Source organism: Oncorhynchus mykiss, chromosome 30, assembly GCF_057628025.1.
Source record: "Oncorhynchus mykiss isolate SJ-2025 chromosome 30, ASM5762802v1, whole genome shotgun sequence".
NCBI classification, from domain to species: domain Eukaryota; kingdom Metazoa; phylum Chordata; class Actinopteri; order Salmoniformes; family Salmonidae; genus Oncorhynchus; species Oncorhynchus mykiss.
In genome coordinates, this window is record NC_143051.1 from 32409133 (window position 1) to 32432840 (window position 23708).

The following is a 23708-nucleotide window of genomic DNA, read 5'->3' on the forward strand; positions in this document are numbered from 1 at the left end:
AAGAGTGGAAGAGGGAGAAAGAGAGGGGGCAGGTGGAAAGAGGGGGCAGGTGGAAGGCCTCTTACTGGTGCTCGGCTAGGTTTGGTCCTCTTTTTCGGTTTGGGGCGGAGCTTGGTGTGGTGCTCTAGCTTTCGGGCCTCCATAGTGGGCAGCTCGCCAAAGTAAGTCGGCTTCTTGTCCGATGGGGCAGGAGGGGGCGGATCCTCCTCATATATAGGCACTTCTTCCAGGGCCTTGTCCAAGTCAAACTCCATTTCTGATGAACAACCAACCATCAATAGACGAGGCAAAACCAAACCTCTCTCATTCCAAGTTGCGGAAATAGTACATTACTACTCTAATCTAAATGTATTTGACCAGATCTACTGTACCTGGGATGTAGAACATAAACTCACCAAAGGCCACAGATACAGGCCGCAGCATCCTGCAGAGAATGCTCTTCCTCTTGGACTTGGGTGTCATCCGCAGGTCACAAACACAGTTGAGAAAAAAAAACAGTCAGCAGGTGAGTCATGCTTCAGTACAGCAGATATGGATCACAAAACTTCACATGGACTAGTCTTAGTTACCACACATGTGTCCATCTCCTCCAGCCTCTCAGCATGGTGAGGACTCTGCTCCTGGGTCTGGGCCTCAGGTTGGAGGACTGTCTCCTCCAGCACCTCCATCTTGTTGGGCTCCTGGTGGAGAAGAGGTTGAGGTTTCCTGGTCAGGTGTTCTGCCTGGGGTGGGAAGGGAGGAAAAGGCATACACGGTCAGTGTTTCTTCACCGGTATTTGCTTTGATGTGGTGCAGAAGCACCCTAAATCAGGATTACAAGTCATTTAAGCAAAAGTGCATTATTGTGTCTCTCTGTGTGTGCGTGCATGCATGTGTGCGGAAGAGAAATAATCTATTTTAATATACAGTACTGACCAGAGTGTTTTGGGAACGGGACAGAGATTCCAAGATCTCATCCACGATACGGTCTGAGAGAAAGGAAGCCATACTGAGCTTCACTTCACTGTGTGACAGAGAGGAGAACATGAGGCAGATACTACCTCTCTACTACCTGCAATGTATCAAGACTGGGCTGCATATAGTTACAGACTATGTTACAGTAGTTTTCTGAGAGTGACGTTTACATACATTGCAAGGTTATCAGCTAAGGCTATGTGACATAATCATAATTATTTCACTAGGTCTATGATGTCATACACAGATCAGATCACAAGGAACTGATTCAGTTTGAATTCACATTAACTGATACCATCTACACTTGAAATGATTTACTGATTAGGTCTCAAAAGGGCTCCTCCAATCCAGCCCCCCCAGCGTTTATCTGTTGAAGGTCACTTGTGATGGGCACAAAGCAGGCAATGCGTAGTCCGGGTTCAGCAGGACTACCATTGGACCAGAACCCAGCATGACTCTTCAAACTGCTTTTGGAGATACTATTGTTTTGTTGTTTTCCTCTCCTTAGCTGAATGCACTTGTTGTTAGTCACTTTGTATGAGAACATCTGCTAGCGATCTTGACCAGGCCATGTGGTGATCACCTGATCTTGTTGATGATGTCGACTCCTGACTGTTCCAGTAGTGTGGTGGTGATGAAGCTATGGGGGATGGTCATCCTGCCTGCACCTGCCTTCATCAGCTCCTGGTGCAGGTTGCTCCTCTTCATCACATGGGGACAGAGGCCCTCAGCGGTGTCAACCATAGACTGCAACAACGTCTGGGAGTGGGGGAGAGAGAGAAGCGGGGTTGGCAAGTTAATTGTGCTAGCTTACGTTGTTATTCCATTTATTTAAAAAAAAAAATTTAACCAGGAAGGGCTCATTGAGGTTTGAAATCTCTTTTTTAAAAGCGTCCTGGCCAAGATAGGCAGCACCAAGTAATTACACAATTACAGACAGACATGAAAAACTACAAGTAATCTAGTAAAAAAATATAGAATTCACAAGAGTATAACAAAATCATAAAACAGCAAACTAAAAACATTGACAGGTCAGGGAATCAGTCTCAAAATCCTTAATCAGGATTCAGTTGCTGCAAGGACTAGGGCAGTGTCTCAGGTTGCATAGTTTTGTTCAAGCCAACTACTCAATTAATCATTAAATCATCAAGCACATGACCACTTGTGCCGAACAAAAACATCCAACTTCGAGGACTGGACTATGTTATTCACTAAGATAAATCAACACCCAAAATATCTGTCTCGAAAAATAAAATACATTTTTCATTTACTGCTGTGTTGACTGTTGCGTACCTGTAGCTGTCCATCCATGACCCTGGCTATCTCTCCGGCCATGGACTCTAGCTTGTCCTGAATGGGGCTGCCCATGCCACCAGGAGATCCCCTCATGTGGTACAGGTTGGGCAGCAGCTAGGTAGATGAGCAGGGTTTGGAAGGAGGGGCAGACAGGGAAAGAGGGGAAGAGACAAAAATAAAAACATTTGAGTTTGAGGCTCTCTTTTCTTGTATCCTCGTTTTTCTAAATGTTATTTAACCAGGATGTCCCATGTAGAGTTTGAGGTTAATGTTTACCCTGTCATTTTTGTCTCTCTAGATCAAAGGTTGAAATCCACGCTCTATCACTTCTGCGTTCATACTGTATGTTCTACCGATTCTATGAGAACAATATGTCTGGTTCTCAGCTCACTCTTTTGGAGTTCCTGGCGTCCTTCATGAGGTTCTTGGCCACCTTCATGTCCTCCTGGACGACATCGGTCTCTGTATACCTCAGGGAGTTCAGGTGGTCCTGCACCTTTACACAGATCATGTCCATCATCTGGAGCAGCAGAAGGCAGGAGGGTTCAGAGGTTATTAGAGGATGTAATGGTTTATGGGCATTCAACACTTAATGTATTATGTAACTTTAAATTTCTCCAGTGGAAACTCAATGTACTACTAACATTTATCCAAAAAGTGCAGAGACAAATTAAAGAAAATGATAATAATAAGATTGTGGAAGCTGTACTTTTAGATTTCAGTGCAGCCTTTGATATTATTGTAGATAACCTTTTGTTGAAAAAAACGGACGCGTTATGGCTTTTCCACCTCTGCCATTTTGTGTATTCAAAGCTATTTAATAGAACTCAAAGGGTTTTCATTAATGGAAGCTTCTCTAATGTCAAACATGTAAAGTGTGGTGTACCGCAGGGCAGCTCTCTAGGCCCTCTACTCTTCTGTAAGTTTATCAATGACCTGCCACTGGCATTAAAACAAAGCATGTGTGTCCATGTATGCTGAGGACTTAACCACACACGCATCAGCAACCACAGCTAATGAAGTCACTGAAACCCTTAACAAAGAGTTTGTTTTGGAATGGGTGGCCAGTAATAAACTGGCCCTGAACATCTCTAAAACTAAGAGCATTGTATTTGGTACAAATAATTCCTTAAGTTCTAGACCTCAGCTGAATCTGGTAATGAATGGTATGGCTGTTGTACAAGTTGAGAAGACTAAATTACTTGGTTTTGTCTCATTTTGATTATTGTCTAGTCGTGTGGTCCAGTGCTGCAAGGAGAGACCTAGTTAAGCTGCAGCTGGTCCAGAACAGAGCGGCATGTTTTGCGCTTCATTGTAATCAGAGGGCTGATATAAATACTATGCATGCCAGTCTCTCTTGGCTAAGAGTTGTGTAGAGACTAATGTTTCTTATAAAAAGTGATGCAGTCAATGTATTGAAAGTCCCAAATTGTTTGCATATTCAACTTACACACAGCTCTGACACACACTTATCCTAACAGACATGCCACCAGGGGTCTTTTCACAGTGCCCAAATCCAGAACAAATTCAAGAAAGCATTCAGTATTATATAGAGCCCTTATTGCATGAAACTTCTGTCCATCTCATATTGCTCAAATAAACAGCAAACCTGGTTTCAAAAAACAGATAAAGCAACACCTGGCGGCACAACGCCCTATTTGACATAGATAGTTTGTGTGTATGCATTGATATGTAGGCTGTGTGTACCTTTTTAAATAATGTATGTAGTTCTGTCCTTGAGCCGTTCTTGTCTATTGATGCTCTGTATGTTTCATGTTTTGTGTGGACCCCAGGAAGAGTAGCTGCTGCTTTTGCAACAGCTGATGGGGATTCAAATAAAATACCAAAGTTGCATATCAAACATATAAACAGAGGGGTCACCTGTTGTGTGGTTGTCGTGACAATGCCTTGCTGAAGCCGGTAAGCTTGCTCTTGGAGGTATTTTCGAGTCTCATGGTTTCTTAGGAGATACTGCTCCATCTGCAGGGGAATTGATTTGTAGAGATCGATATCAAAAATAAAACGTTTAAAAAATATAATAATATTCATGTTGATGGAAATGTGACCATTTTTGCATTCAACACTGCTATCGATGCCTTCTTATCAATGACAATTGACAACAATTCTGTTATGAGTTCATATCCACCATGCAGACAAATGTGAACTTTGACCTTTAGTAGGGCGTCCTCTGTTTTCTCAGGGCTGGCCTTGAGGGCCTGGGCAGCATCGATGATGGGGATAGGCATGAAGCGAATGGTGTGGTTCCTGAAAGAAAGAGAGGGTAACAGTACTGTATATGTAACTAATTGTATGCCTACTCATATATCCTAACCAAAATATCCATGGGAAGATGTGCAGAGGAGTATAAATAAATATACAATTGTGACACACAGAAATACATACTTTTCTAAAGCAGCTGCCACATCCTGGAGGCCTTGTAGGCTGACATTGTTTTTGTCCCACATAACTGTCCTGTACAAAACGCATAAGAGATAACAAAGAATATAACATAGTAGAATCCATATTATGCAGTATTGGAACTTGGCACAGTTGACCCTTGTGGACCTCTTCTTGAGCCTTGACCTCTTACCGGAGCTTGGTGTTGATCTGTAGGGCCTTGGCCAGCATCTTGGCCCCCATGTCTCCCATGCCGTTGCCACTGATGTCCACCCGGATCAGGCTGGTGTTGCTGCCCAGAGCGTTCAGCACGATGGACAGATCTCCCTTCAGCTTGGAGTCGGCCAGGGAGAGGGACGTCAGTGGCTAAGTGACAAAGAGGTTAGTTGAACGATGGTAATGAATGGTTAAGACACATTTTTATGCTAAGCTGTTATGGCTAAGTGTCACCATAAGAGTCAACTCACCGATTCCTCCTCCTGTATCATGTGCACCAGGTTGTCCAAGACTTGAGACAAATTTCTGTGGGAAGACATGCATACTTCGTTACATTCCAGACAGAGAGGACAATACAAACAGGAGGATATTAAGTGACAGGCTAATTAAAATTAAAATAAAAAAATCTAATTCCAAAGTCTCGTACTTGGATTTGATGTTATTGAAGTTCTTGCCCAGTGAGAGGTGGCGGATGGAGCGATTTTTGGCCAGCCACACCAAGAGAGTGGTCAGGTCTGAATCCAAACCTGAGCATCACATTTAACACAATATCAAGTAAAAAAATCAAGGTACATTCACAATGAATGTACATACAGTGTCTATCTACTCAGGCCTCACCGTTGTCTGAGATGTCCAGGCTGGAGATGTTGGGAATCTCAGCTATGCAGCCCTCCAGAATCTGAGAGCCTCCAGATCTTAGCTGAAGTAACACAAACAAAACATTAAGCGAAAGCAAGTGTATTTTGGTGATGTATTTGATTGTCATTCAGGGTACACAAGTAAATAAAGCTAAGTAATTCAAATTCAGAATATGCAGAGCATCAGCCCAAATAATAAAGGGGTGTCAAGTCAACATTTAATTTTAGAATTTTATTTCAGAGTAGACTTCCCCTTTAATTTCTCCCTCATGAGATTCAGGTAACTGTGCCAGGGCCAAGGCAGTAGTTCAGCCTCTTACCTCAGAGCTGCTGAGATCCAGTGATACTTCACTGAGATTAGGATTGCAACCAAGACCTAGTAAAAGTGCTCTGAAGAGAAAGAAACTAATTCAAACTCAACGGTTCCTTTTCTATTCAGTTAAATCATCAAAGCAGACTGAAGTATGCAGGATTTAAATAATTGGTGTGATTAGATTGCTTTCTTGTTCACTGCAACTTGAAGTAATGTTTCCATACTACTTACTTTAACATAAAAACGTTTAAAAAGCAAAATAACTATGACATCCTGTCTAAAAGATACATCACTAACCATTTATAGACATGCACAGTTTCTCCAGGAATATTCTCCAGTTTTCTAGATCATATTTTCATTCTTGGTGTAATACAGTTAAATGGAGCAGACTGCAAGCTCACTTGAGTGCCTCCAGGGGGAGCTTGGTTCCAGACAGGTTGACACTGCTCAGCGCCAGTGCAGTGCCAAAGAACTGCTTGAAGGAATGCGGGACATCTTTACTTCTCCTGTGGGTTAAAAAGAAGGCCAACACACTTGGGTTATTTGTTCTGAAGTTCTCAGGTGTTCTCACTTTGACAAACTGAGCAGTATACGAAGACAACAGCAACTATTGAGTGACAGGCTTATTTTAGCATAAGCAAGTGATTCTGTTGTTGTATGGCTCACCTGTGAGAGAAAACACTCTTCGACATGTTGAGCACTGAGAGGTGCTTGAGAGAACCTCGTAGAAGTGAAGTGCAGACCTGGAAGACAGGTGTTGAGCATCTGAACAACATGGACTAGTCAAGTGACATCACAGCTTTTATCCAAGCTCACAGTCTAGGGAACTACAGACAGTATTTTACAAAATGGACTGGCCATTTGCATAGCAACAAATATAACAACAAGATCCATAAATATAACTATAAGTGATATCAAAAGCAGACAGCACACTACTTATAAACAGTGCTCACATGATATCCAAATATGTTCACTGTCATTGCATACTATAATTTTTTGTTGTACTTTTTCTCTCCAATTTTGTGATATCCAATTGGTAGTTACAGTCTTGACTCATTGCTGCAACTCCCGTATGGACTCGGGAGAGGCAGAGGTCAAAAGCCATGAGTCTTACGAAACACCCTGCCAAGCCGCACTGCTTCTTGACACACTACTCGCTTAACCCGGAAGCCAGTCGCACCAATGTGTCGGAGGAAAAACTGTACAAAACATAGTCAGCATGCATGCACCCGGCCCACCACAAGGAGTCGCTAGAGCGCGATGGGACAAGGACATACCGGCCAGCCAAACCCTCCCCTAACCTGGACTGGGCCAATTGTGCGCCACCTCATGGGTCTCCCGGTCGCAGTCAGCTGCGACACAGCCTGGGATCAGACCCAGGTCTGTAGTGACGCCTCTAGTACTGCGACACAGTGCCTTAGACAACTGCGGCACTCGGGAGGCCAATTGCATATTATTACAATTAAACTAATCTACTTAATATAGATTATTGATTCGGTTTAGAATATAATAATTCACACTGCTATAGTTAGGCAATGATTGGACAATTGGACTAACCCTTTTTATGGGCACATTACATACAGTGGGGCAAAAAAGTATTTAGTCAGCCACCAATTGTGCAACTTCTCCCACTTAAAAATATGAGAGAGGCCTGTCATTTTCATCATAGGTACACTTCAACTATGACAGACAAAATGAGAAAAAAACAATCCAGAAAATCACATTGTAGGATTTTTAATTTATTTGCAAATTATGGTGGAAAATAAGTATTTGGTCACCTACAAACAAGCAAGACTTCTGGCTCTCACAGACCTGTAACAACTTCTTTAAGAGGCTCCTTTGTCCTCCACTCATTACCTGTATTAATGGCACCTGTTTGAAATTGTTATCAGTATAAAAGACACTTGTCCACAACCTCAAACAGTCACACTACAAACTACACTATGGCCAAGACCAAAGAGCTGTCAAAGGACACCAGGCTGGGAAGACAATCTGCAATAGGTAAGCAGCTTGGTTTGAAGAAATCCACTGTGGGAGCAATTATTAGGAAATGGAAGACATACAAGACCACTGATAATCTCCCTCGATCTGGGTCTCCACGCAAGTTCTCACACCCGTGGGGTCAAAATGATCACAAGAACGATGAGCAAAAAATCCCAGAACCACACGGGGGGGGACACCTAGTGAATGACCTCCAGAGAGCTGGGACCAAAGTAACAAAGCCTACCATCAGTAACACACTACGCCGCCAGGGACTCAAAATCCTGCAGTGTCCCCCTGCTTAAGCCAGTACATGTCCAGGCCCGTCTGAAGTTTGCTAGAGAGCATTTGGATGATCCAGACGAAGATTGGGAGAATGTCATGGTCAGATGAAACCAAAATAGAACTTTTTGGTAAAAACTCAACTCGTCGTGTTTGGAGGACAAAGAATGCTGAGTTGCATCCAAAGAACACCATACCTACTGTGAAGCATGGGGGTGGAAACATCATGCTTTGGGGCTGTTTTTCTGCAAAGGGACCAGGACGACTGATCCGTGTAAAGGAAAGAATGAATGGGGCCATGTATCGTGAGATTTTGAGTGAAAACCTCCTTCCATCAGCAAGATCTCAACCCCATAGAAAATCTTTGGAGGGAGTTGAAAGTCCGTGTTGCCCAGCAACACCCCCAAAACATCACTGCTCTAGAGGAGATCTGCATGGAGGAATGGGCCATAATACCAGCAACAGTGGGTGAAAACTTTGTGAAGACTTACAGAAAACGTTTGCCCTCTGTCATTGCCAACAAAGGGTATATAACAAAGTATGATAAACTTTTGTTATTGACCAAATACTTATTTTCCACCATAATTTGCAAATCAATTCATTAAAAATCCTACAATGTGATTTTCTGGATTTGTTTTTCTCATTTTGTCTGTCATAGTTGAAGTGTACCTATGATGAAAATTACAGGCCTCTCTCATATTTTTAAGTGGGAGAAGTTGCACAATTGGTGGCTGACTAAATACTTTTTTGCCCCACTGTATGTAATGTGCCCATAAAAAGGGTTAGTCCAATTGTCCAATCATTGCCTAACTATAGCAGTGTGAATTATTTTTAGAATTGGATGGGGGTTCACTTACTTGGTCCAGACAGCAGTCACTGCTGGACAGATCCAGAGTTACTAGACTGTTATGTTGACCCAGGAAATTGTACAGATTCTGTGAAAAGAGTCAGAGAAATTATGAAGAAAACAACAAAACACTGAGTACAATGAAGGGGGAACCAAGCCAGGACAGAACATTTATGCTTTTGATTATGTTGCCAATACAACACTAACCTAAGATCAGTTCTGCACTCCCTCCCCTTATGATTAAGATTAGGCTTTGTGGAGTATTAGCTGATCCTTGATCTGTGCTAGCAACTTCTACCAGGAGATGTACATACTGAGAGGTCGTCTCCTCGGAGTGAGTTCCCACAGAGGTCCAGGTGTGTGAGGGTAGTGGGGACAGCAGGGTTGGCACTCAGCGCCTGGGACAGACTGTTAACCCCTGACAACACATACACAGGAAGTTCAGAGGAAATGACATAACACATGATATTTGTCAAGCAAATTGGTTAGGGATTTCAATACCTTTTTGCGATATGGAGGTCTTTGAAAGGTTCAAATGCTTGAGACCCATTGGGAGTTTGGCAAGCTGTGCACTGAGAGCAGATATGCCTAGAAAAAAATGTAGTGCATTACAAACTTATGAACAGACTTAAACCTTTCATGAACTTAAAGCTTTGAGACACACATTTGGCCATTGAGACGATCCATGCCAATGTAGGACAGAATAATAGAAGCTAGAATTCTAGATCTGTGCAGTTTCCTATATATCTAAATCATTGAATATCATAATAAAAAAAATGAAAGCAGGGAGTTTGTTGTACCCTTGTCCTCCAGAGAGTTGTTTGTAAGGTTGAGGGTGTGAAGTGCAGAGGCAGGGTTGCAGGTCAGAGCATTGGCTAGCTTCTGCACGAAATCACTGAAAATATCAAGAAAAGACACAGCTCTACATAATCTCAAAAACATTCCTTACCCCAGGATACCGGTGCCTATCTGGGAGAATAAAGAAAAACATGCTTACGTTTCGGCATGAATCGCCTTCATCAGAGCCTAATGTTTGTTTTTCCCGTCAATAAATCTATCAGATTGACGCAGAAACAGAGCGCTCTTTATTTTTCTGGATAGTCACCAGTTGAAGTATCCAGGGGTAAGGAATGTTTTGGGGATTTTCAAGTCCCTCAGTCGAGCACCCGATTCCCCCTTTTTCGTTTGGGCTGGGCTGAAGCTCAATTGGGTATACTTTTTCCCACAGCTCTACATAAGTTCTCTCAGTATTTTCTACATGAAGTATATTTCTGATAATAGTGAGTCATGTATTTAACTAGTGTGTGAGCTTGCTCCCTTAGCTTCCCATTGAACAGCATGCATGGAAGGTGGCTGCGTTCGAGAGCATGATTCATTCTGAAACTGTGTGTGCGTTTTGTGTTTGCACCCGCATCTGTGTGTGTTTGTATATGGGATAAAATAAAGCCAGTAGAGCTTATTACCAGTGCTTAGTGCTCACCTTCTGAGACCTGCATTCTCTAAAACCAGCTCCTCTAAGCGACTGGAGCGGGCCACAACTCGCAGAATTTGTTCACACACATCTGTGGACTGCAAGCAAACACTTCAGTGTGAAAAGTAACACGCTCAGGCTTGTGTAAACACATGCATAACTTACTGTACAAAAACGTAAAACCTTTCAAATGCATAAAACACACAAGAACGCAAATGCAAACACACACAAGGACACATTCACCAAAACACACACAGTGTGCGAGCAAACACACACACACACACACACACACCTCCTATGACTAAGTATCAGCAGCAGTCACACCATCCCTGACTAATAAGCGCTTGCTGACATCTCATCCGCATGCCTCCTCTCTGCCTGCCACCACCAGAACACACACTCCTTTATACACACACAGCTGTCCTCTTCCTGCTGTGGACAGTGTCCCCTTTACAATTGCGTGTTCAGCCACTCTCAGAGGACAGTGGAAGTTATATAATAAAGAATGGTTTCAATACAAAATAAGCACTTAATGAAAGTCTTACAATGCATTTTAACCGCATCCTAAATTAGTGCTGAGCTATTAGTGTTTGAGGTCATTTCGGCATGATTATTAAACATTTAGGGTTTTCGATTTCAATCATTTTTTAAACAAACGCACTACAGCCTGCTTTATGTGGGTTGAATGCTGTAACACAGAATAAAACAATTGATAAAAGTCCCATGATGGTAGTGACTGCCCATTACTGCTTACCACTTATTAACCATCATTTGTCACCTTAATAAAATATTTAATTTGTTGTATATATTACATTTGTTTTATTTTTGATGACTTATTTTAATTCCAAGTCATCATCTCATCTCTATGCTGTCTGACAAAATCCCTATTTTAGTAGTTCTTCAAAAACAGAAGGAAAAAAAATGCAACATGTAAAGTGTTGGTCACATGTTCCATGAGCTGAAATAAAAAGATCCATAAAAGATGCACAACATTTTCAATATGCACCAAAAGCTTAGTTCTTTCACATTTGTGCAACATTTGTTTACATCCTTGTTTCTTCTGCATTTCTCCTTTGCCAAGAGAATCCATCCACCTGACAGGCATGGCATACCAAGAAGCTGATTAAACAGCATGGTCATTGCACAGGTTGCACCATCTGCAGGGGATAATAAAAGGCCACTCTAAAATGTGCAGTTTTGACACTTTTATGACTGCTGAATACAAACTATCAAATCACTGAGATAGTAGAGATCCCTAGAGATAGAGATCCCTTGTGAAGCAACCATTTCTCCGTTTCTTCTCCCTCTCCATGTCTACCCCATACTAACCTAACATAGCAGGCGTAAAAGAAACCCCAAACAACCCCACACAGACCAGAGTAGTTAATTATGACGTTTTCTGTGGGAAACTACCTAGAATATTGGCCTGTTAAAAACTACAACTCCCTTCTACATCGCACAGTTCGGGCTTGATCTGATTTATCTCTAGAGAAACTTTGGAAAAAAAAAAAAAAAAACAGAACAAAATGGAATTCAAATAATTGAACCGACGTTGGTCAATTAGTTTTTTTAAATTATATTAACTGAAATGTCAGTTAATCGCCCAGCACTAATCATAATGCATATACCTTCAGTACAGGCTTAATGTAAAGTGTTCACAATTTATTTAACTTCCACCTCGCTTCAAGAGTGGCATGATGCTTGTTTCTCCAATGTATTTACCTATGTTGAACTGTACGATGGCAAATCGTTTTTCCCTTCATAAGTGTAACAGAAAATGGAAAATGGTCACCAGCACGGTTCAGAATGAAATGTACCAGTTTGTAGTCCTTTATGGAGAGCTTGGTGAACCATTGGTTATACTCCAGGACCACAATGATGGCCACCAAATCTCTAGAGGAGAAGTAAATAGCATTGATTATCAAAAACAGAATGGTATAAAAGACACGGTTGTTCACGCTATGTGTACATTTGACAGCAGTGAAGTTACCGGTTATCAAGATGTACGAAATCCTGCAGGTTCAGTTCCCTGGTGTCCTGGGTCTGATAGATTGTGTCCACATCCTGTTGGGCAACATGGAGAGACTTGACCAAGATGGGAATAACTCAAACAACGGCAACATTTGAACTGATATAGCTAAAATAACCCACAGGATGTCAAGCCAGGTCAGTATACATGTATTTCAAGAAATACAATGTTAGAAACTTTAGCACAGATGCCCATCTACATGAACAGGATATTCAGGCTACTGGACCTCCATAAATTGCCCCCGTTCCACTATGATCAATTAGCAATATTAAATGAAATAGAAAGAGAAATCTACTAACCCACTGCACCTCCTCTCTGAATGGCAGACCCAGCTGGTCACAGAGACACCAGTACATGTGGGAGAAACCACCTAGGAGAGAATGAGAGAGGTGAATACAGAAAGTCAACTACGTTACAGTTGGGATTTTTGTGAAATATGTTCTATATTATAACGTTACCACACGGCCCTAGGTCTGTGGTGGCCTGGTCCTCCCAGAGAGACTGTAGGGCGGCCGTCCTCTCAGGAGGCTTCAGGGTCAACTTCTTCATCGCCTTCCTTTCACAGTGCAGGGGACACACCACAAACGGTCACTTTACCATGTCGACTTCTGTCACTCTATCATGTCAGCCCAGAGGACAAAACACACACTGTCACTTTAGCATGTCGGACATGAGTAAAGTGAGAGTGGGTGACAGTCTGACTGAGGAAGTGAATGAGCACGCAAGCGAGTGAATGAGCACGCAAGCGAGTGAATGAGCACGCAAGCGAGTGAATGAGCACGCAAGCGAGTGAATGAGTGACTCACTAATGTAAGTGCTTGTATGAGTAAAAGAATAATGAAGTGACAATAAAGAAAGTAAAAAAAGAGAGCGTGACAAAGTAGAGGGGACCTACGCTGGGGAGAGACCTGGACAGATTCTGTGTAGACAGCTCCCAATGTGGGCCACCACCTCATCCACATCATCCACAGAGCCAAGCTTCAGGGACAGCTGGCCTCGGTCATACTCCAACAACAACTGTAGGGGGCGCAACACAGTGTCAACTGATACTGTCTGTAACATGTTTGGTTTCAACAGAAGTTGTTTAATGTTTAAAGCCAGGACTATCTTACCTGAGTGGGCTTGTTACTAATGATCCCCTGTATATCTAGGTAATTGAAGGTCTGTTCAATCTGAAACCACACAACAACAAAAATCTGTACTATACTCTAAAAATGAAAAAAGGTATGGAATCAAAATGTTGGAAAACACATTGATAAAATCAAAAACATGTGAAGCACACGTGTCCACTTTCTCTTTCACAGCTATAAAAGGCCAACACAGACAAAAAAAGAGACACAAAGTCCGCCCTGGGGCGGCAGGGTAGTCTAGTGGTTAGAGTGTTGGACTAGTAACCGGAAGGTTGCGAGTTCAAACCCCCGAGCTGACAAGGTACAAATCTGTCGTTCTGCCCCTGAACAGGCAGTTAACCCACTGTTCCCAGGCCGTCATTGAAAATAAGAATTTGTTCTTAACTGACTTGCCAGGTTAAATAAAGGTAAAAAAAAAAATAAAAATAAAAAAAAATAAAAAATAAAAAAAATAAACAGGCACTGAGATACACAACATTATCAAAAGTATGTGGACATCTCATTCCAAAAGCATGACCATTAATATGGAGTTGGTCCCCCCTTTGCTGCTATAACAGACTCCACTCTTCTGGGAAGGTTTTCCACTAGATGTTGGAACAATGGAAGCAAGTCTCCACAGCATCTAGCCACAAGAGCATTACTGAGGTCGGGCACTGATGTTGGGTGATTAGGCCTGGCTCACAGTCAGTGTTCAAATTCATCCCAAAGGGGTTCGATGGCATTGAGGTCAGGGCTCTGTGCAGGCCAGTCAAGTTCTTCTACACTGATCTCGACAAACCATTTCCGGATGGACCTCGGCTTCGTGCACGGGGGCATTGTCATGCTGAAACAGGAAAAGGCGTTCCCCAAGCTGTTGCTAAGCTGTTGCAAAGTTGGAAGCACAGAATCGTCTAGAATGTCTTTTATGCTGTAGCATTAAGATTTTCTTTCACTGGAACTAGGTGGCCTACTCAGAACCATGAAAAACAGCCCAGACCATTATTTCTCCTCCACCAAACTTTACAGTGGGCACTATGCATTGGGGGAGATTCTCCTGGCATCCGCCAAACCCAGATTCGTCCGTCGGACTGCCAGATGGCGAAGCATGATTCATCACTCCAGAGAACACGTTCCCACTGCTCCAGAGTCCAATGGCGGCGAGCATTACACCAGTCCAGCCATCGCCTGTCATTGCGCATGGTGATCTTAGGCTTGTGTGCGGCTCCTCGGCCTTGGAAACCCATTTCATGAAGCTCCCGACGAACAGTTCTTGTGCTGATGTTGCTTCCAGAGGCAGTTTGGAACTCATCCTAGGATGGTGCCATGTTAAAAGTCACTGAGCACTTCAGTAAGGATATTCTACTGACAATGTTTTTCTATGGAGATTGCATGGCTGTGTGCTCAATTTTATACACATCAGCAATGGCTGTGGCTGAAATAGCCAAATCCAATCATTTGAAGGGGTGTCCACAAACTTTTGTATATATAGTGTAGATGGACAAACCCCAAAGCAGCCCCACCCACCCACACACAACTGGCAGGATGACACGGGAGAGAGAGAGGAGGTCAAACTAATCCAGAGCTGCTATCTTTCTGACGCTAGAGGCCCAGGCTGAAGGAGGAAAGAAAAACCTCCCCTCTCCAGCTGTTAAATCCCTCCAATGTCTTTGCTCGGCACACAAAACTCCAAGGGCAAGATTTTACTCCCAGGAAAAACTGAGCCTCTGTCGTACACAGAGCGTATAATAATCCAAACACCATCATACAATGAATTCTTTCCAGGATTCAGGAAAACTAAATGCTAAAACTTTAGCCTGCAGCTATATTACTTTATGTATAACTTGTAATAAGCATGTAGCCCAGTGTTACCAAAAATCCCCTCAGGGGTTTCACCTTTCCAGATGTTACGAGTATAAGACTAAAATACACCCGAAAGAGTAATTAGCATGAATACTTGTAGGGCTCTGCAAATAGTGTAACTTAAAAAAATGTTTAAGTGCATGGGTTTGACTAGTAATTGAAGAAGTAGCTTCAGAAAGTATTCACACCCCTTGAGTTTTTCCACATTTTGTTGTTACACTGCCTGAATTGAAAATGGATTACATTTAGATTTGTCAATGGCCTACACACACACACACACACTACCCCATAATTTTTTTCGCCATTAGCTGGAAGACGATGTCCCTTTTTGGTCAGCGGAGGAAAGGGATCGGCGGGACGTTGAGAGGCGGACCCTCAGTCTGCTGCTCTCTCCCTCCGATGAGACTGAGCATCAGATGCAGGCGCCATTAGCACAGTAAAATAAAAAGCTAATTATTTAAATGCATGCTCACTCAGCTGTGTCTCGCAAGTAATACAACAACTGATCTATTACCAGTGTGGTCATATTATAGCCTACACGTAAATATATATGTTTTAAATGGCCTGAACAACAATGCATTGGCAAGGCATTTCATGCAAAGCTAATATGCAGTGATAATGTATTGGTCCTATAGCCCACTGCACAAACCTCATTGCTACAGTACTGTTTTCAAAAGGTTAATGTTGCATAGGCTTACGCTTTTTAAGTCATGCTCAAAAAAAATCTGAGTGGTAGATCTTGGCTTGCATTTTGATCAGAAAGTGATCTTGACCCAGAAAAGGTTGGTGACCACTACTATACAGAATAAAAATAAATGTGGCAATTTTTTAAAAACTTTATGTCCTGAATACAAAGCATTATGTTTGTGTCAAATCCAACACGTCACGGAGTACCAATTCATATTTTCAAGCATGGTGGTGACTGCATCATGTTATGGGTATGCTTGTCATCGACAAGGACTAGGGAGTTTTTTTAACGATAAAAATAAATGGAGATGAGAGCTAAGCACAGGCAAAATTCAAGAGGAAATCCTGGTTCAGTCTGCTTTCCAACAGACACTGGAAGACAAATTAATCTTTCAGCAGGTCAATAACAGTACTGCTTACCAAGATGACATGGACTGTTCCTGAGTGGCCTAGTTACAGTTTGGATTTAAACTGGCTTGAAAATCTATGGCAAGACTTGAAAATGGCTGTCTAGCAATGATAAAACAAGTAACTTCACAGAGCTTGAAGAATTATTTTAAGAATCATGTGCAAATATTGTACAATCCAGTTGTGCAAATATTGTACAATCCAGTTGTGCAAAGCTCCTATACTTACCCAGAAAGACTCACAGCTGTAATTGCTGCCAAAGGTGATTCTAACATGTGTTGACTCAGGGGTTTGAATACTTATCTAAATCAAGATAATGAATTTCTGAAAAATAAAACTAACAAATTTTAAAAATGTTCATCCACTTTCACATGACTGAGAATTGTGTGTATATCATTGACAAAAAACTATTTTAATCCCACTTTGTACACAACAAAATGTGGGAAAAGTCAAGGGGTGTGAATACTTTCTGAAGGCACTGTATTTGTAATTAACCACATTCATGAAATGCACAGTCCAAAGATTGCAGTTACTGGTATTCGTTAACCAGCACATTACCGCCTGGCACAAGTGAGCAGGTCCCACCATATGCCATGACATCTGATATGTTTACCCACAATGCAGCTGTGAACACAGCCTGTGGGAAAGAAAAACAGTCAATGCTTTCTGAAAAACCTAAAAACGGAGAGAGTCAAAAAAATTAAACAGAAATAGGGGAGAGATCTGCAGAGACTTGCTCCTTGGGCCAGCAACTGTACCAGAGAAAATTCCAGAAACGCTCCTCCAAAACAAGCAGGAGCACGCTCGGAGATAGACTAACCAAACATTCCCAAGTAGGACCATCATGGATGACTGGGGGCGGGAGGAAGACAGTCAGTCTAATTGAGGTATCCTCAATTCATCCAGACAGAAGTCATCCCACTCACTATGTGTCGTAATGGAGTGAATTCCCTGTCTGTCATTACGTAGTACATAAAAGGGAGTTGCAGCGATTTCAACTTTACAAGAACTTAAATGGCCTTGAGTAATATCGATGTTAACTCCCGTAGCACTATGCACAAATGTAGCACACTAGTAAACTAATGTTTAAGCTTCTGTGGGACGCAGCTTTTTGAGACATAGGAAGATCAGGATATACAGTAACACACATTCAAACACTCACAGTGTCTCACATGTGCATGTACGCCGTCTCACCTCGCACACACGGCACACTTCTCCTTACCTTGGCAGGGACCCTTGCAGTAAGCAGAAAGACCCGATGGGATGCCAAAGCCTGTAGGAGAGCGAGACAGATCAGAGACGTAACGGAAGTCAACAACTGTACAACTAGAACTGGACAGTTACAGTACTAAGCCTTTCCACCAGCGGTTTGCAGCTGTTATTGTCTAGAAGAAATGTAAATATCAACTGTAGAGCCAAGTGAAAGAGACCTAGAGTTGGGACACACGTAAAGAACATGGTCTCTTGTTTTTACTATAGATTCTGTGTTAAACCTTTCTATTCTTAAAGACACTGGAGCAAATTGAAATCACACTGTGGTAGCGAACTCATTTCTAGAGACATGCAAAAGTATCATGCTACAGGTGAATACACAGTTATAGTCAAGAGGAGAAAGAGAGAACTGTCTGTGGATCAGATAGCTGTGGTATGTGGGTTTTTGGAGTGAATTCACTCAAGGCCAAATATGAGCATTGATAGTGGCTTAGTGAGCCAATGGCTGGGTGTGAGGCAGGAGACCCCGCCCCTCTGCTCTGGACAACCTGTTTCAGATTTGTTTTTTATTTTCAAGTATCTCAGGTGTAAAAAGGAGGAGGGGTATTGCATGTTCACACACACACTAATCATGCACACGTAGACACACATACATTTCACAATACCATAATAATTATTACAGGTAAGACCCACTTATCCATTGTGTCTTAAAAAATAAAGACAGCTCAACCCAATTTTGACCACTGAGTTTGGCAGATTAATTTACAATCCCAATTCTAGCAAGGCCTAGGAATGTGCCAATGTGGTGGGCGGTGTTAATCAGTGTCTGATGCGCTCAGTCAGTGTCCTGTGGGGAAGTGCTGTGTCAAGTCAAGACAGGAGACAGTGAACATACATGCCACCAAATTGTGGAACTTAACAAAGAAAATAAGCCCCCAGAGCCTACACCGTGTCCAATAGGCCCCCAGACCCTACACCGTGTCCAATAGGCCCCCAGAGCCTACACCGTGTCCAATAGGCCCCCAGAGCCTACACTGTGTCCAATAGGCCCCCAGAGCCTACACCGTGTCCAATAGGCCCCCAGAGCCTACACCGTGTCCAATAGGCCCCCAGAGCCTACACCGTGTCCAATAGGCCCCCAGAACCAACAATGTGCCCATTTCACACTGAACTCTAAGGAAGGACAACTTTCCAGAAATGATATGCCTTCAAATGTGAAAATGGCATAGAGTTTCATGAGTTGAGGATGTGTATTTAGAGTAACAAGTCAGTTATATCCTCATTATACTATGTGTTTAAAATCAGTTGCCAACATTTGTCCTTTTTATGAACTAGGAAACACATAGGTGTTTCAGAGTATCTCCCAAAGCTAGTCAGCTGCACATGTTTTACAATTAAAACAGAACCTTGTTCTTGTCTGTTTACTCTTGAGGGTGGTGCAGCAAACATTACCATGCCAAGAGTGTCCAAGAAGCTTAGTTTTTTAAATCCACACACACTGTTATACGTTGTCTGCTGAGTAATATTCCACACACACACACACACACACACACGGGGTTTAGAGACATGCAGTTACATGAAACAAGATAGGCCCATATCCAATAGTAGGCCTACTCCCACACCACTTTATCCATTGTTCTTCCTCTTACACAATAATACACTGAGACTGAGGACTCAAATGTCTTTTAAAAGTTGGGTCTGATACTTTTCATGTCTTTGCTGGCCCACGGCTTAGAGGAAAGGGTTAAAGGATGATGAAGTTGCTAAGTATGAGGTGAGACTGAATAGTGTCTATACAGGTCTGTGTTCATTTGGGCATGCAATGGAAAACCTTTTTCAATGGAAAATGAAAAAGAGGTTCTTATTCTGTAAATGTTCTTTTTTTTTTTTACCCCTTTTTCTCCACAATTTCATGGTATCCAATTGTTGTAGTAGCTACTATCTTGTCTCATCGCTACAACTCCCGTACGGGCTCGGGAGAGACAAAGGTTGAATGTCATGCGTCCTCCGATACACAACCCGCACTGCTTCTTAACACAGCGCGCATCCAACCCGGAAGCCAGCCGCACCAATGTGTCGGAGGCTACACCGTGCACCTGGCAACCTTGGTTGGCGCGCCCTGCGCCCGGCCCGCCACAGGAGTCGCAGGTGCGCGATGAGACAAGGACATCCCTACCGACCAAGCCCTCCCTAACCCGGACGACGCTAGGCCAATTGTGCGTCGCCCCACGGACCTCCCGGTCGCGGCCGGTTACGACAGAGCCTGGGCGCGAACCCAGGGACTCTGATGGCACAGCTGGCACTGCAGTACAGCGCCCTTAACCACTGCACCACCCGGGAGGCCCTGTAAATGTTCTTGGGCATTTTGAAAGGCGCAAATAAAATGTATTAGTCTGTTTTCTTCCATTCGATGCCTAATGAACATGGCCCAGGGCTTAGGGATAAAGAAGATCAGCTTGCAACACCTTATAAAGAATTTTGTTTGGAAAGAGGCCGAAGGGTCTCTGGTGGCAACTGATATTCCAATTGAAACACTAAGTTTTGGCGCTCTTTTGAAAGTGCTCTGACAGTTGTGGAGGCTCATCCTGTAACATTTTAAATTACAAACACTGGGTTGTTCAGAATGACAAGTTGATGTTCTCCTACATAGAAGGGTTGTGTTGTGTCTGCATATTTAACGCTGCATTTAGAGAACTGCACAATGAGAAACCAATTATATGGGGGCCTAGAATGCAGGCCTGATGTCTTACCAGAACTCGGTTCTCCAGTTTGTCACCTTTGACCTCCAGTTTCAACCTCTTCTTCAGGGTGAGCTTGATCTTCCTTCCCACGGCATCTCTCAGACTCTCTAGGAGGAACAAATGGGAAGATTGATATGATCACGCTATCGTTTCCTCTACTGCATGTAGGCTTATTGGAGGCCTTTATAAAATCCTAAATAACTCATGCTTGGCCTGGGAAATCATTAATAACAGAAGCAGAAAAGCTTTTTGATAGGAAATAAAAACCCAACTTAGGATTCACTTTGCCTGCATTGAGCTGTTTTTTAACAGTTGTATCAACAGTGGACCTAATGCCAGTTTCGTAACCACTACACTCAAAAAGAAACTCATAAGTATTGAAAATACCACAGTCCATAGACAGTGGGTTTCCCCCAGGCCATATGGTAGTGGGTTTCCCCCAGGCCATATGGTAGTGGGTTCCCCCCAGGCCATATGGTAGTGGGTTCCCCCCAGGCCATATGGTAGTGGGTTCCCCCCAGGCCATATGGTAGTGGGTTCCCCCCAGGCCATATGGTAGTGCTAGGGAGGTTAGCAATTCAACATTGGTGCACTTTCTTCTCCCATGTAATAGCAGTCAGAGTCATTTTATTGCTTAATTTTGTACCAAACACAGCTTTAACCAGCGTCAGCCTCTTACAGGTTTCATGATTCCGTTGTCAAATTTATATTAAAAAGGGAAGCCAGATGCCAACCAGCTGAGGGAGGGACTGATCTGTTTAGGTGAGGCACCTCAAATTTTTTGTAGTCTTGTTTTTCTTCAGGGAATCCTGGCAAGAGTGGGGGAAACTCTGGATTACATCACTCTCTGGACATGAGGTCATCAACTCAGATCAGAACATTTACAGACAGGGAGATTTCCAAACATGGCCCAGACTGCCATTTTTGGACATCTATTTATGCATCCACAGTTCTCTGAAACTAATGTCTGAAAACAGTTTTTGCAGTTGTTTTCATGATGGTTCCATAACTTGATCAGTGTCCATTCTCAAAAGAAAAATGTAACATTTTGAAAGAACTGTGAGGAAAACTGAGGAAGAAATCTCATATGGCTGTCTGTGCTTGTTGTATGTCCTGTGCTTTGCGTAGTATGACAATGGTTTATCCATACATTGGTCTATCGTAGAGGAGGCATGTGTCATCCCAATGGTGTCATCACACTCTGGGGGAATTTCTCAAGAGAAGAGAAGAACAGCTCCATTTCTTCTCTCCAACTTTGTGTACAAATGTATGTGGCAATCAGGTGGAGCTCGAAACTTTGAGAAACAGCTGACATATCATGTTTATCCCCCCCATAGTGGTTGAGCAATTTAAAATGAACATTTTCAATGCAAGAGTAGTAACGTTCATTTTAGGCCAAATAAATTACATTACTGTTAAAAAGTTTCTTACCCAGCAACTCCTTAGGAATACCCGTATCTTCTTCAGACATGTTTAAGAATTAGGACAGTTATGTGCAGTTAAAAAAGCACAAAGACTAAGCACGACATGGATTAAAATGTAAAGTTATCCACCGACGAGTAACCTAGTCCAGTTTCTTGAGTACCTGGGGTCGTTTTGCTTACTTTCTCCATTCATCCTCGAGTGCGGTCAGAGCAATGTACCTTTTGGAGCTCAAGAGCCGAAATTAACGAATACAATGACATGAGAAAAATTGAAGACAACGTTATGCTTGGACTAGCCTACTCTGCGAGTCTGTTGCAAAAAAATTATAACATACTTTCAGTAAACTCGTGAATGATCCCTCCCTCCTCAACAAAAGGTAGGCTACTCACCGAAGTCAAGTAGGGAAAATGTGACACCTGGTGGTAGGGCCGGCCTGCTCATTAGGCAGGAGGCGGCTGCCTATCACGGCAGATTGACGAGTGCGGCATTTTCTGAGCTACTGTCCAAGGCGCACCTCCAACAACACAAAACCTCACATAATACTGCCCCAAAACAATGACAATTTCTCTCTCAACCATTGGAATATGGGCTTTTTAGGTGACTGCTGATGCCGCCCTGTGATAAGCTTTGCCAAAGGCAGGGATGCAAGATATATCTCTTGTACATTCGCAGCGGCACTCCACCAACATTCTGTAAAAAAATGTATCCTCCAAAATAAATCATGTAGTAGAAATAGTGTGTGGCCTTTTCTGTAGCATACACGCTGGATATAAAATGTATGACAGTGATGATACGTTTTACACTTAATGAGATGGAAAGTTTTTAAATCGTGCATGTCTCTCCGACAAATAGCCTCACCTAAATGGCGCCCAATCAAATACAAAATGCGTCGTCATGTTAACAAACCAAATATCCTAAAAATAGGACATGTCAAAGTAAAGTGGACAATATGGAATGGACAATCAGGCTACAACTGCTATCCAGGAGTTTAATCCAGTGGGCTAAATTGTCATTTTAATAATTTTTTAAAAACCTTTATTTAACTAGGCAAGTCAGTTAAGAACAAATTCTTATTTCCAATGACGGCCCAGGAACAGTGGGTTAACTGCCTGTTCATGATCAGTGTTTCAAATTTGTATCCTGATCATAACGAAAAAATAAAATACTTCTGCATTTCCGGCTGTGTAAACACATTGCAAATAGGCTCAGGATAACTCCTGATAAAGTTGGGTAGCTGATCTTCTGAGTTTAAATAGACAAATCTATTCATTGCAGAAATCAGGATTAATAAAGCCAATGCAACAGCAAGTGTTAAAAACAGTGGGCCTAGCACATTTTTTATTTAACTAGGCATGTCAGTAAAGAACAAATTCTTATTTACAATGATGGCCTACCCCAGACTACACTTGGCGCTGCTCTATGGGACTCCCAATCACAGCCAGATGTGATAAAGCCTGGAATCAAACCACTGAGTGGGACTGTACTGTAGTGATGCCTCTTGCACTGAGATGCAGTGCCTAAGACCGCTGCGCAACTTGGAAGCCCACATGGATGGGCATTCATAAAATTACATTTCAGGTGCCACTGTAGGCTATATTTCAGTAAGCACGGGACGACACTTTTGGACATGTTTTTTTGGTGCAGACGTCTATGTTTGTTCAGATTTTGACCGGTCTGGACCAGCCTTGATTTGGCCAAAACATAGATGTCTAGAAATGTAGTTTCAACTTTAATTCAGAGCCTAAAATGAACCTGATTTCAACGTCTGGAAAATAAGTATTTTAGACATCTTTTCAACGTCGTTTTGCTTACTGGGACTTCTAGTAGGGGCAGCATTTTTTTG

The 23708-nt window shown here is 42.6% G+C and overlaps 1 protein-coding gene across 2 annotated transcripts in view; it reads right to left on the bottom strand.

Moving 5' to 3' along the window:
- Nucleotides 1–22279, bottom strand: part of LOC110488318 (F-actin-uncapping protein LRRC16A) — a 29304-nt gene extending 7025 nt beyond the window's left edge. Inside the window, exons 1-31 of one of the 2 annotated variants that reach the window (XM_021560515.3) lie at nt 21872–22279; nt 20450–20547; nt 17710–17760; nt 13536–13595; nt 13319–13440; nt 12882–12979; nt 12723–12793; nt 12385–12458; nt 12212–12287; nt 10404–10492; nt 9724–9818; nt 9425–9511; nt 9238–9341; nt 8934–9011; nt 6481–6557; nt 6216–6320; nt 5822–5891; nt 5482–5563; nt 5291–5390; nt 5115–5169; nt 4841–5013; nt 4654–4722; nt 4422–4515; nt 4132–4230; nt 2642–2770; nt 2248–2364; nt 1538–1713; nt 916–1003; nt 570–722; nt 396–450; nt 66–256 (exon numbers count right to left, since the gene is read on the bottom strand). In XM_021560515.3, the coding sequence (XP_021416190.3) occupies nt 66–256; nt 396–450; nt 570–722; nt 916–1003; nt 1538–1713; nt 2248–2364; nt 2642–2770; nt 4132–4230; nt 4422–4515; nt 4654–4722; nt 4841–5013; nt 5115–5169; nt 5291–5390; nt 5482–5563; nt 5822–5891; nt 6216–6320; nt 6481–6557; nt 8934–9011; nt 9238–9341; nt 9425–9511; nt 9724–9818; nt 10404–10492; nt 12212–12287; nt 12385–12458; nt 12723–12793; nt 12882–12979; nt 13319–13440; nt 13536–13595; nt 17710–17760; nt 20450–20547; nt 21872–21911 (2976 nt within the window). In that variant the 5' untranslated portion in view covers nt 21912–22279. The remainder of the gene's footprint in view (nt 1–65; nt 257–395; nt 451–569; nt 723–915; nt 1004–1537; nt 1714–2247; nt 2365–2641; nt 2771–4131; nt 4231–4421; nt 4516–4653; nt 4723–4840; nt 5014–5114; nt 5170–5290; nt 5391–5481; nt 5564–5821; nt 5892–6215; nt 6321–6480; nt 6558–8933; nt 9012–9237; nt 9342–9424; nt 9512–9723; nt 9819–10403; nt 10493–12211; nt 12288–12384; nt 12459–12722; nt 12794–12881; nt 12980–13318; nt 13441–13535; nt 13596–17709; nt 17761–20449; nt 20548–21871) is intronic. The other variant, XM_090228433.1, reaches the window with a different exon arrangement.
- Between the last annotated feature and the right edge of the window lie 1429 nt (nt 22280–23708).